Source organism: Plectropomus leopardus, chromosome 12 (assembly GCF_026936395.1).
Source record: "Plectropomus leopardus strain MGB_pleo_1.0 chromosome 12, ASM2693639v1, whole genome shotgun sequence".
NCBI lineage: Eukaryota > Metazoa > Chordata > Actinopteri > Perciformes > Serranidae > Plectropomus > Plectropomus leopardus.
Genome location: NC_142187.1, coordinates 31401127 through 31412256, shown reverse-complemented (window position 1 = coordinate 31412256; position 11130 = coordinate 31401127). Strand labels below are relative to the sequence as shown.

Genomic DNA, 11130 nt, shown 5'->3' with positions numbered 1-11130 from the left:
ACAACACTTCCGGTGATCCCTTTCAAAATGAAACAATCATATAGATCCATAGCCAATCCATAGATGAAATTATGTGTTTTTATCAGTGGTGAAAAAAATATTCCGATCCTTTACTTAAGAAGCAGTAAAACCACAATGTAGAAGTACTCTGTTGCAAGTAAAAGTCATGCATTCAAAATCTAATTCAAATTAAAGCCTACAAAAATATTAGCATTACAATCATTGGTGTAGATTTTGGAGGATGGTGCAGTGATCATGTCCCTTAAATATTTAGAACAGTTATCTCCCACAATAAAAACATAAAGGTAGCACAGGAGTTTTATTTGACCAAATTAAAGACATTTTTTGGTGGATAGAGTGCAATTTATGCAAAAAAGGCACAAATTGATGCAGAAGTCAAAGTGATGCTCAAAATTTCCTGATGGAGACCGCCCCCAGACACCTGTTTCATAAATTACCCCTTTCAGCCTAATGCTGCAGCCAGTGAAAGTGGAGCTATAACTATTCCATAATTCTATGCTAAATGATTTGTATTTTGCAAAATAATTAATATTGTCAAATAAATGCAGTAGAGTAAAAAGTACATTATTACAAACTGTACTGGAGTAGGTATTAAGTAGCATAAAAGTAAAAGTCAAGTAAATAAATAACTCAAAACTGCACTTAAGTGCAGTACTTGAGTAAATGTAGCCTATTTAGTTATATTTCATCACTGGTTTTGAGTTATGGCAAAATGTTCTAAATATACTTTCTCTCATACTGTACTTAAAAAATTTAGTAATACTTGTATTTTAATGGTGTATCTCTGTTTTATGATAAATTAAATTTCAGAGGGAATTATTGCACTATTTACCTCAACAGATATATTTTATTTAATTATTTTACTGTAGCTGCATACTTTACTTTGTTTACACACCCAACACCATTTTTATTTTGAAAGAGAAAAAGAATTAAAAATAAAACAATAAATCTTTAACAAATGTCAATTTTATTAATTTTTTTGACCAGATCTGAAACTGTGTTGTTTAACTTGAAAATTGCTCCAAAAAAAGAAGGTAAATTTAACTAAACCTAAAAGCGACTTCAGTCAACTTCCTGTACTTTTCTTTCTCACACCTGCGAGCTTGACGGTGTCTGTGGAGAGGTGGAGGGATGGTTGGCAAGAGGGAGATTAAAAACACTTGAATTAAAAGTTGTTGAAAAGCCATCTGTAACCTATAAAACTATTGATAAATTTGATCAGGGCTAAGAAAGGCTGGCATGCGTCCACAAAGAGACACAAATACGAGCCTAACAGATGGAAAGGAGCCAGAAACTATGGGACAAATGAGATTAAGTGATTAAGAGCAGAAATCTAATCAGCCCGGAGACTGCCTGTGTGTGCAGCTCTGAAACTACCAGCAGAGAGGAGTTTGTCCACACTGCTCCAACAAAACCGTCGTTATGGCCCTCAGTTACCGGCTGAACCAGTCGGTTTGCAAGAGTCATGCATGCTCACAAAGAAAAGGCCCCGTCACTCATTTCCTGTCTTCACCCTGACCCTAAAACATTTGTCCCAGCAGCAGAAACAAGACGTTCAGTGTGAGATTTGACTCGTGCAGAATAAGGAAGCTTTCACAAGTGAAAAGTGGAGCACTGCAACAGCACCAGCACAGAGGAGAGAAACTGACGTATGACAGCATGATTAAAGGGAAAGGCATCTTTTTTTCAGACGTGTGATGTGTGTGTGATCACGAATGAGTTTTTTTTTTTTTTTTTTTAAACTCTAAAAACCGAAAGGAAAAAAAGGGTGGAGACTCAGCCCTCTGCTTCCCTCCGGATGTTCAGCCTGGCTTTGCTCCAATCACAACAGACTTTGAGCGAATGAAGGGTATTTGCTTTAAATTACAAACTGCCATCATGACTTCATTTTAAACCCCCCAAAATGATTCAACAAAGCGTTTTGTACATCTGAAGGAGAGATTCCAACACATCAAGGAATTGACACTCAAATTTAGAGTCTCCTTGTCCTTTGAAACAGTCAAGAAACAGAATTCACACTCTTTTATATCACAACTCCTGCTGATATTCACAGCCTGCATCGCTGAGATCATGTCCTTAATGGGTTTCCTGGGAATTTCCGGGTGGAGCAACCTTGTAGGAGCTTAAAATCTACTCCAGAACTGCACAGTATACGAGCTTATGTCAGTTTTTTTCACCAGAATTTTAGGCTTTAAAACGCCATTTAGGCCCACATGTTGGGAACTAAAGGGGTTGTTCACACAGGAGCTATACTGTATATGTTCATGAGACCAGAGACTGCTGCTTATTCCTGTATCTGTGTGTGTGAATGCGGCACAGTCTTTAGTCTCTAGTATAGATCAGACTCCAGAAACAACAATTAACTGTAATTAAATAGCTCATTACATGAGGGTGTATGTCCATACTAATAATTTAATGTTTTTCTTTGTAACTCTAAGATATATCTTGTTAGTTTTATCATCAATGTGTACTTTTACATTAAAAATCTATAACCTAATTTTTAAATTCTATACTAAACTCTGTAAAATTATAGACATTATTTGTATGTCAGTAACCAAATGTTATTTTAAGTATTTTTATATTATTTCTCTTTTACAAACAGAAAAATATACTGTATTAATTTGACTGTTTTCCTAAATTACAGACAAATTTATGTAAAGTTCCCCTTAGGATGCAACCTCCCATGCCGTCTTTAACAACTCGAGAAAACAAAGAAGACATTTCCATAAGAGTCAGATTTAGTGACTCTTACGTTAAAGGGAGGTGGTGAAAGTATCTGCTGGTTTTCTGTGATACTGTGTCCAAACCAGATTTGATTCATGTTAAATTAGTCTGACTGGTCGGCCTCCAGACACTCATTAGGAGCCGCTGGTGCAGATGTTATGCAGCGTGGGTCAAAAGAAAAATGCAACTGTAAGCTCCCCCTTTTCCTGAGATCTGCCAACGCTTTTTCACCACGGCTGAATTTAAATGTGTGACTCAGCTTGCCTGTCGTTTGAAGGAATAAATAGTTTCTTTAGAAATATGTGATAATGAATCTGGAGCGAAGAATCTGCAGTTTTGCACACTTATTTTTTTTTCCATAGAATGAGTTATTTCAAGCTTAAAATTGAATTCAGGAGCAGGTCATGTGTCCAGGCCTTGCAGGGCATAACAAGTTATCAGGTGTAACAGCTGGAAGCATGCTCTATAAAGCCAAGAAAAATCTTTATTAGTAGTACTGTGTGTGTGCACATTTATGTAAAATCAGTTTGACTGTTGTTAACCTTGTAAAATTGTGTGAATAGCTCCCAAACTGTATTAACATGGTTTAACAAAAATCTGTAAAAACACAGTTTACATGTTTGTTTCAATAAGTGATGATGACAAATCAGTGCATACAGAGGACATAGTAGGATTTAGCGGGATATATTTGCATATTGGCCAAAATGAAATAAAATAAGCATATTTTCTTTAGTGTATATTCACCTGAAAATAATAATTTTGTTTTCGTGACCTTTTAATGAGATGTTTATATCTAGTTGGGGTTTGGGTTCTTGCCTAATGAGATGCCATGCTGCACCACCATGTTTCTACTGTAAATAGACAAACCAAAAACTGACTCCAGATACGGCCATGTGCGTTTTTGCCTTGGCCACCACAGTAAGAAGCCAAGCTGCAATGAACACTGTCCAACTTACACTAATTTGCAATGTGAAACTGTTTTATTCAGTGTTCTTTCCGGTTTTAATCACCAGGTCTGTTTGTTTCACAGAGGAAGAGACCTGTGCCGATCCGTCAGCTTCTGGTGAAAACTTCTCAGTCTCTGCATCTCAAGTTATCAGACAGAAAAGGTGAGCACACGTCTGCATGAGGTGGACGAGCCGCTGGCATGGACATGCCAAACAGTGTCGAAGAAACACTGATTTGTGATGTAAAAAGGTCTTTCTGCATTTGCTCGCTAGATGGCACCAAATCCCACTTTAATCTTACACACTTCACCTTTAACCTTAAAGAACAGGAAAATAAATTAGGATGGAAAGAAGCTTATTTGCTTTATTGGAAGGAGTTAGATGATATCACTCTCATGTCTGTACGGTAAATATTTAGCAGCCACTTAGCTTAGCATATAGACTGAAAACAGCTCGCCTGACTTTAAAATCTTTAGAGGAACTACTTCCATTTTCAAAAACAGTCTAAAGATATTTGTAAACGTGAACAACTCTCTCAAAATCCAAAAACTAGTGCTAAAACTCAAACTTGTGATGCCACCTTGTATGAAATCTGGAACTGCTGGAGTGCAAGGATAAGCCTCACAAACAAGGGTATTCATATACAACAGATATTCATGTACACATAACCACACTCATTGTATGAATGTTTTGTGTATATGTGTACATATTCATCATTTTCAGAAAAAGATCAAAACAATAGCATAAAGCTCATTTGACTGCAGCACCAGACTTGAGAGGACAGAGAGTGAGCTTGAAAAGGGGTGGACATGCAGCAAAGGGAATCAAACCCTCAGCTGCTGCAGCAAGGACACAGCCTCTGAACGTGGGGCCGCTGCTCTACCCACCGAGCCACCGGACACCCTGATGACATCACAAGTTTGAGATTTACTTGTCTGGTTTCTGGCTTTATGCGGGAGTAGCTCACATTCATGGAAATAACATACTGGAATTCTTAATTTAGGTAGTTTTCCTCTTTAAAGTTCACTTTTAGTTACTGGTTGTCTCTTGTTTGATTATTAAGCACAAAAACCAAAAGTGTAAAAAAAGGACACATTGTCGTTTTACTTGGAGCTGTGAGCCAGATTATTTTATGGCCTGAGCCAGTTGCCTGGCAACCAGCGGACACTCCAAAAAGTTACTGATCCCATCCAAGAAATATTTGACCAAAAACGCCGGGACACAATTAATTGTCATGTTTCAACAAGAAAATGTTGAACTATTCCTTTAACTTTCAAACTAATAAAAATCAGTTATTGTAAATATACAGTTTTTAAAATAAATAAAACATGACCATGACAAAAATTGTTTAATTGGCATTTATGTTACAATAGGGTCTCCATATGCACAATTTTTCTCAATACCCAGGTTGAACCAGTTGCCTTTTCCTCCTTTATAAGCACTCGTGACTATTCTTGCCCAGCCGTGTTCTCCCTGAAAACAAAGCAAAACAAATATTAGTTATTCTGCGGGCCAGAAATGCAATAAAAAAGACTGTCTGGCTGCTAAATTTATAAAAGAGTGAATTTATGCCTCGTGAACAAGGTTCATACACATTTTTACTGATTAATTTTCATGACTTTTCCATGATTTAAGGCAAATTTTCATGACCGTTAATTCACTGAAACAACCACTAGTCTTATCAATACTGTTGATTTTTCAATATGCACAATGTAATTCTTCCAAAATTAACTGTACATATTCCATGAATAACGACAGCCCCAAACACTCCTCCCACTCTCCTGTTCTGGGTCACACAAAGGAAAAAAAACAAAACAAAACACAAAAACATACTCTTATGCCCATATACATATATGAATATATACATATACACCTTTACATACATGGATATACATACATATGCATAACATGTGCATACACTGATCAATATTCCTTTGTGGTGCTGTTCTTTATCAATACTCTTATCGGGTCTTTTTCATTACTACATATATTTAAAAAAAATTGCATTTAGAACAGGATTTGAACTGAATATATATATATATATATATATATATATATATATATATATATATATATATATATATATATATATATATATATATATAGAAAGCAATGTTTCTAAGAAATTGTTTTAAAAAAAAAAACAATTTGTAAACATAATAATGTTTAATGGAAACAATCAAAAATGTCAAAAAGTACATTCCTGACATCAAAATACTGAGTGAAGTTTATAAAGCTATGAAATTAGAACAGCGTAAAGTCAAATGACGTGACGGATCTGCCCAAATATTTAACTAAAACAGATTTTTTTAACCAATACAGATTTTTCTCAGTCAATCTTAACTGAACCAAATATCCTCTGATATAAAAGTGTGAAACTAATTTCATGTACTTTCCGAAAGCTCTCTGGATTTATTTACTTTTCCACATTTTTTCAAAGCCTGGAAAATGTGGTGTGCAGATTCTCATGAGTGTACAAACTCTGTGTAAAATAATGTGGTGTGCACGTTTTAGCTACAGAGCTGACTCGTGTCGGACTGAGGGCAGGGCTGCACAGGCAGGGTGTGGTGCAAAGAGAGAGAGAGACCAACCCAAAACTCTCCCCACGAGTTTCTGACAATCCAGTACTCTGTCCCGTCCTCGGCCACACTCCACCCAGCTACAGAGACGATATGATTCGGCAAAGACAGGGGGTGAAACTCTGCGAAGATCCCTCCAGAGTATTTCTCCAGGGTGGCGGTGGCCATCAGGGCACAACTGAAAGACGGAGAGGAGAGTTTGTGAAGTCCTTTAATCAGCAAAATCTTCACACATCTCTCTTTTTTTGTTTGTTTTCACATTGTTTTGATCACTAAACTAAAAGCCACTTTTTTGGCAGTTCTTTTGGCTCTAAAAACAGGATCAAAACTTAAAAGTGTCTCATGCGGTGTGGGAACTTCGAGTGCCAAGTTTCACACATTCTCTGCTCTCAGTCTGCACTCGGATGTTCACTAAAGCAGTTTTACCCTGGAGGGTTTTTATTGATATAATACATCTGTGTACAAACGTTTTTTTAAATGTGCGTAGTCATTTTTTTCCTTAGATGTTTTTCATTTTCAAACTAAAATTTCTCATGCAATTAAAAAAAAAAACATCTCCATGTCACAGTTTTATTAACTCATAGATTTCAAATGACAACCAGTGAATAAGTTTTTAACATATCTGCAGGAATTAGAAAGTATGTGTTAATACTGAATGGAAATAACTTTGAAAAATGAAGCTGTCTAAGTCTGAACTTTACTAAAGAAAATATGGACAACTTAAGGAAAAGAACACCAGTAAAATGTAAAATGACATAAATCTCTGCTGTGTTTATTAAAGTGGATACATGGTGAAAAAGTCTGTACACAAGACATAAATATCCGTACTTTAAATTCATATTATTAACTGTATTTTATAACATCTCTGGGGGGGAAGTTAAATTTCACACTCATTCATCAAAGGTTTTGAGACTGATTAAATATGGATCCGCTAATAAAACCTTCACTCTGATGAAGAATCGCTGTGTGAAAAGTTAAATCTCTTTCTTCACACAGAGTGTGTGGGCGGATGGATAATTAGAAAATGACTGGGGAGGATGACTTACTCTACCTGATGGGCCCGTTGGTGTAAATTTCAGCTTTTATCTTGTCTCTTCCAGAAACTTCTCCATAGTCGCCCACTTTCCACATAGTGTAGTTCTTCACGACAGCACACGACTCAAAGAAGGAGCAGGTGCCGCACTGATTAAACTGCTCACACTCTGAAACAAATTAGATAATTCATAACTATTTAAGTGCCATGCAACACTCATTTTATTACTCGTGTTCATACAGTCACCCTTAAGTTGTTTTTTTTTATTTCCAGTGTTCTGTTACAGTATTAAAATAAACTATGAGCGTCTCAAAGCAAAAGCAGTTTTACCTCAGAGGGTCTTTTATTGATTCAGTATGTGTTTCACCACAACTAGAAATCTTTACTTCTCATTCTCAAACTTAAAGTTGTCATGCAATTTCAAAAGTGAGTTAAGTGCTCAGCAATAACAATTAATTCTGGAACTATTAGTTAGAGTTAGAGTTTATAACTATTAATGGATTGGTCTCAAAAAAACAATTAATCGTCAACTATTGTCATTAATCATGTCAGTCATTTTTTCAAATGTGAGAAACTGCTTTGCAAACCAACTGCAATCTACAATATTGTTTACATTTCCCCAATAATTGCCTATTTATTATGTTTTTTCAAAGTTATATACCTGTCATTTTAAAATTTATGTCCTTAAAAAAGCCAAAATAATAATAATAATAATAATAAAAAAAAACATTTTTCAACATTACAAATAACCTTTTATAAACTAAATGGCAAAAATGTGCGGACGCCAAACCATTACACCTGTATGTGACTGTTGAATCTCATTCCCAACTTATGGGTATAATAAAGCTGCTGTGACAGCCTCCACTCTTCTGTGAAGACTTTCACTGATCTTAAACCTGTTGGCTGAAGGGATTTGCTGCCACAAGTGTTTATATGGTAATAAGGGTGATAAGGTCAAGCAGTTGGTGTTAAAGTTCATCCTAAAGGTGTTGGGTGGGCTGAGGTCAGAGCTCTGTGAAAACCATTTCTGTGTGGCGCTCACATTGTGCACGGGGTATTGTCAATTAAAAATTTGAAAGGGTCTACCTCTACACTGCTGGCACAAAGTTTCAGCCCAAACTATTAAAAAAAACAGACCTAAAACTGAGAGTCCACATACTTTTGGCCACATATTGTAAATGAAACACCAGAGAGATCAGAGTCAAAATAAGAATGAACATGCTTTTTTACTTTGGTTTTTCGCCTGGTAGTTGTTGCAGGTCTCATCAGGAATGCCTTTCTGGTGTGCGTAGGCGTAGACTCCCAGGTGATCTCCTCCGTAACAAGAGCCCGCCCTCCCACAGTCGATCACGTTCTGGACTGACAGGTAGGCCGACGGCCACACTCCTCCACGCTTGATGTTGATACGATCTTGGACAAAAAGAATGACAACAACAAATGCTGTAATGACAAAAATGTCTGCAAAGTGAATGCTGCTCTGTGTGCTCACTGTGCCAACAGTGTGATACTATTAAGACAAAAAATGTATATACATGTAATTTATATTGTGTCATCAAAAATAAGTAAAATATTTTAAACACCTATGATAATATACACTGTCTGTGTGTGTGTGTGTGTGTGTATATATATATATATATATATGTATATATATATATATATATATGTATATATCCCATTTTTCATTAAACCCATTTATCCATGTTATGATCCCTGGGGTCATTTTGGTTTTTCTGTTGTATTTTCTGCTTGTGCTTTCGTGCTGCTTGTGCTGCATCCCTCTGTTCTCATCTTGTTTCCTTCCTCCCTCCCTCACCAGCTAGTGCACTGGTGGCTCCCATGGCCCAGCAGGACCCGCAGTATTGGGGGATGTGCTGGTTCCTTGTGACGCTCACATAATTCTTCCCATTGATGTTCCTCCAGTCCCAGGATGGAGGAAGGTCCGACACCTTCACATACTCATGTGGGCGTGCATATGTCCTGAAATAAGTAAAAAGGTGAGACTCACGTTTCAATTTAACATTTGAACAAGAGATTATCTTCATTTAACTGGCAAGTTCAAATTAATATTGCAAAATCACGAAAAAAGCAAACAGTCATAAAGAAAATTTAATCTACGTTAAGAATTTGTTTTGAGTTCACTTTCAAACATCTAATTTAGTATAATAACTATTAGGTAATAAGTACTTTTGTATTTAATTTAATGGGTCTTTGTACATTAATTCTAATTATGCATAAGTCTTAAAATTGTCCTAAGTTTTATGCCGTTTAAGTACATTATTTTACTCAGGTACATAAATATTAAGGTACTTTGATGGATGGATCATATGGATAATCACATGAACAGAACAGTAAATTTTTGGGTTTCTGGGTTCATTAATGTAGAGGAAAATCTATCTTTACTTTATGAGACTTACCTGATCCAGTGTGGGTTTTACATATATAATGCACAGTAAAATGTGGAAGGAAAAACAATAATTTTACACATTGGCATGTAGAAAAGGCACATGGTAGTACTTATAATATGGGTATGAACCAAACACAGTAAGCATATTTATCACTGAGTCTCCAGTAACCCTTTTAAACCTGAGTAGAGTGGCATAATTATAATAATTACTAAAAACTAAAAGAAATTTCCCCCCAACAACAAGGCATTTGGTTTTTTTTTTAATATATCATAATTTTAAAAACATAATTATAGGTGTAGTTTTCTGGACATTTCCCCTATTTTTATGAAATAAGTTTCTAAGTTTTTCTCTCTTTTCTTTTTCATGTCATTATTTTCTGTCAACATTTACTAATGTCTTGCATTTACCCAGGATGCCGATTAATTTTTGCAAGTTTTGGAAAGAAATCAAACCAACATGCTCGGGTTTTAAAGCTTCTAAATGTCCTCAACAGGCATCCGAACACAGTTCACAAAAACCTATGTCGATCCAGGTTTCAAGGGGTTAAACAATCTGGACTAGTTAACGAAAACACCACAACCTTAAAATAAAGTAGGGGCTGCATAGGAAGACTTAACCTTAATTCATAGTAGTAGTCATAGTAGTATTTTATTCAGTCATCACACATAATACAGTAAATACAGACAGTATTGTCAGCATAAACAAAAACATCAGTCTGTGTTTGATGTTGTGACTGAACAGGCAGAAGCAAAACGCTTAAACATGCCAAACCTCCATCAAACCTCCATACTCAAAAATTTAAACTAGAAAAACAACAACAAAAACTTACACTTGTAACCTTCAAAAATTGCTTTACAAACCATTCTTTTAAAAAGCAAAAGTGACTTACACATTTTCAAACGTATACCTGCATCTTTTCATACTTTGACTCCATTAGACCTAATAGAGATACACCTCCTTTTAATCCCCCTTTTTTAGCTTTTTTAAAGTAAACTTACAAACACCTCTCAGATCATATCTGCTGTCCCGTAAACTGAATACCACCACTCACTAACGTTATATTTCTATAAACTCACCACTGAATGCAAACGTATTTAAGCCTGTTATGCTACAATCACTAATAATCTTATAAATATGAACATGCAAATATGTCGTAAGTAACACAGATAACTAACGTTATTCACTCGGGATGTAAACAACAAGTCCAAATCATTAAACTGCGTCACCGTCAGAATAAAATGCACATTTTGTCGTCGCTTACTTGACAGAGTCCGGTCTCTCGTCTCTGATGGGTTTGTAACAAGGCTCAGATAGAAGCTGAGAGGAGCTAATTTGCAAAGAAACAGCTGCTAAACAAAACAGCAGCGGTGCAGTTATTGAAAACGCCATGTTGGGTCTGATTCCTCATGTGACTCACTCAC

General features: G+C 35.9%; 1 protein-coding gene across 1 annotated transcript; it reads right to left on the bottom strand.

Moving 5' to 3' along the window:
• Positions 1-5024: 5024 nt before the first annotated feature.
• LOC121951695 (cathepsin Z) lies at positions 5025-11130 on the bottom strand. Its single transcript, XM_042498129.2, has 6 exons — positions 10971-11130; positions 9118-9281; positions 8535-8714; positions 7323-7473; positions 6284-6449; positions 5025-5165 (listed from the first exon to the last, which is right to left on the bottom strand). Exons 1-6 carry the CDS (start codon positions 11096-11098, stop codon positions 5052-5054), a joined length of 903 nt encoding a protein of 300 aa, XP_042354063.1. The 5' UTR covers positions 11099-11130; the 3' UTR covers positions 5025-5051.

What these genes read in the sequence shown, in the direction of transcription:
- LOC121951695 (XM_042498129.2), bottom strand. Translation starts at nt 11,098, where the DNA reads ATGGCGTTTTCAATAACTGCACCGCTGCTGTTTTGTTTAGCAGCTGTT. An exon ending in AGCCACCAGTGCACTAGCTG is followed by an intron (nt 8,715 to 9,117) that starts GTGAGGGAGGGA and finishes TTTTTGTCCAAG; the next exon opens with ATCGTATCAACATCAAGCGT. An exon ending in ACTCGTGGGGAGAGTTTTGG is followed by an intron (nt 5,166 to 6,283) that starts GTTGGTCTCTCT and finishes CTTTGTTTTCAG; the next exon opens with GGAGAACACGGCTGGGCAAG.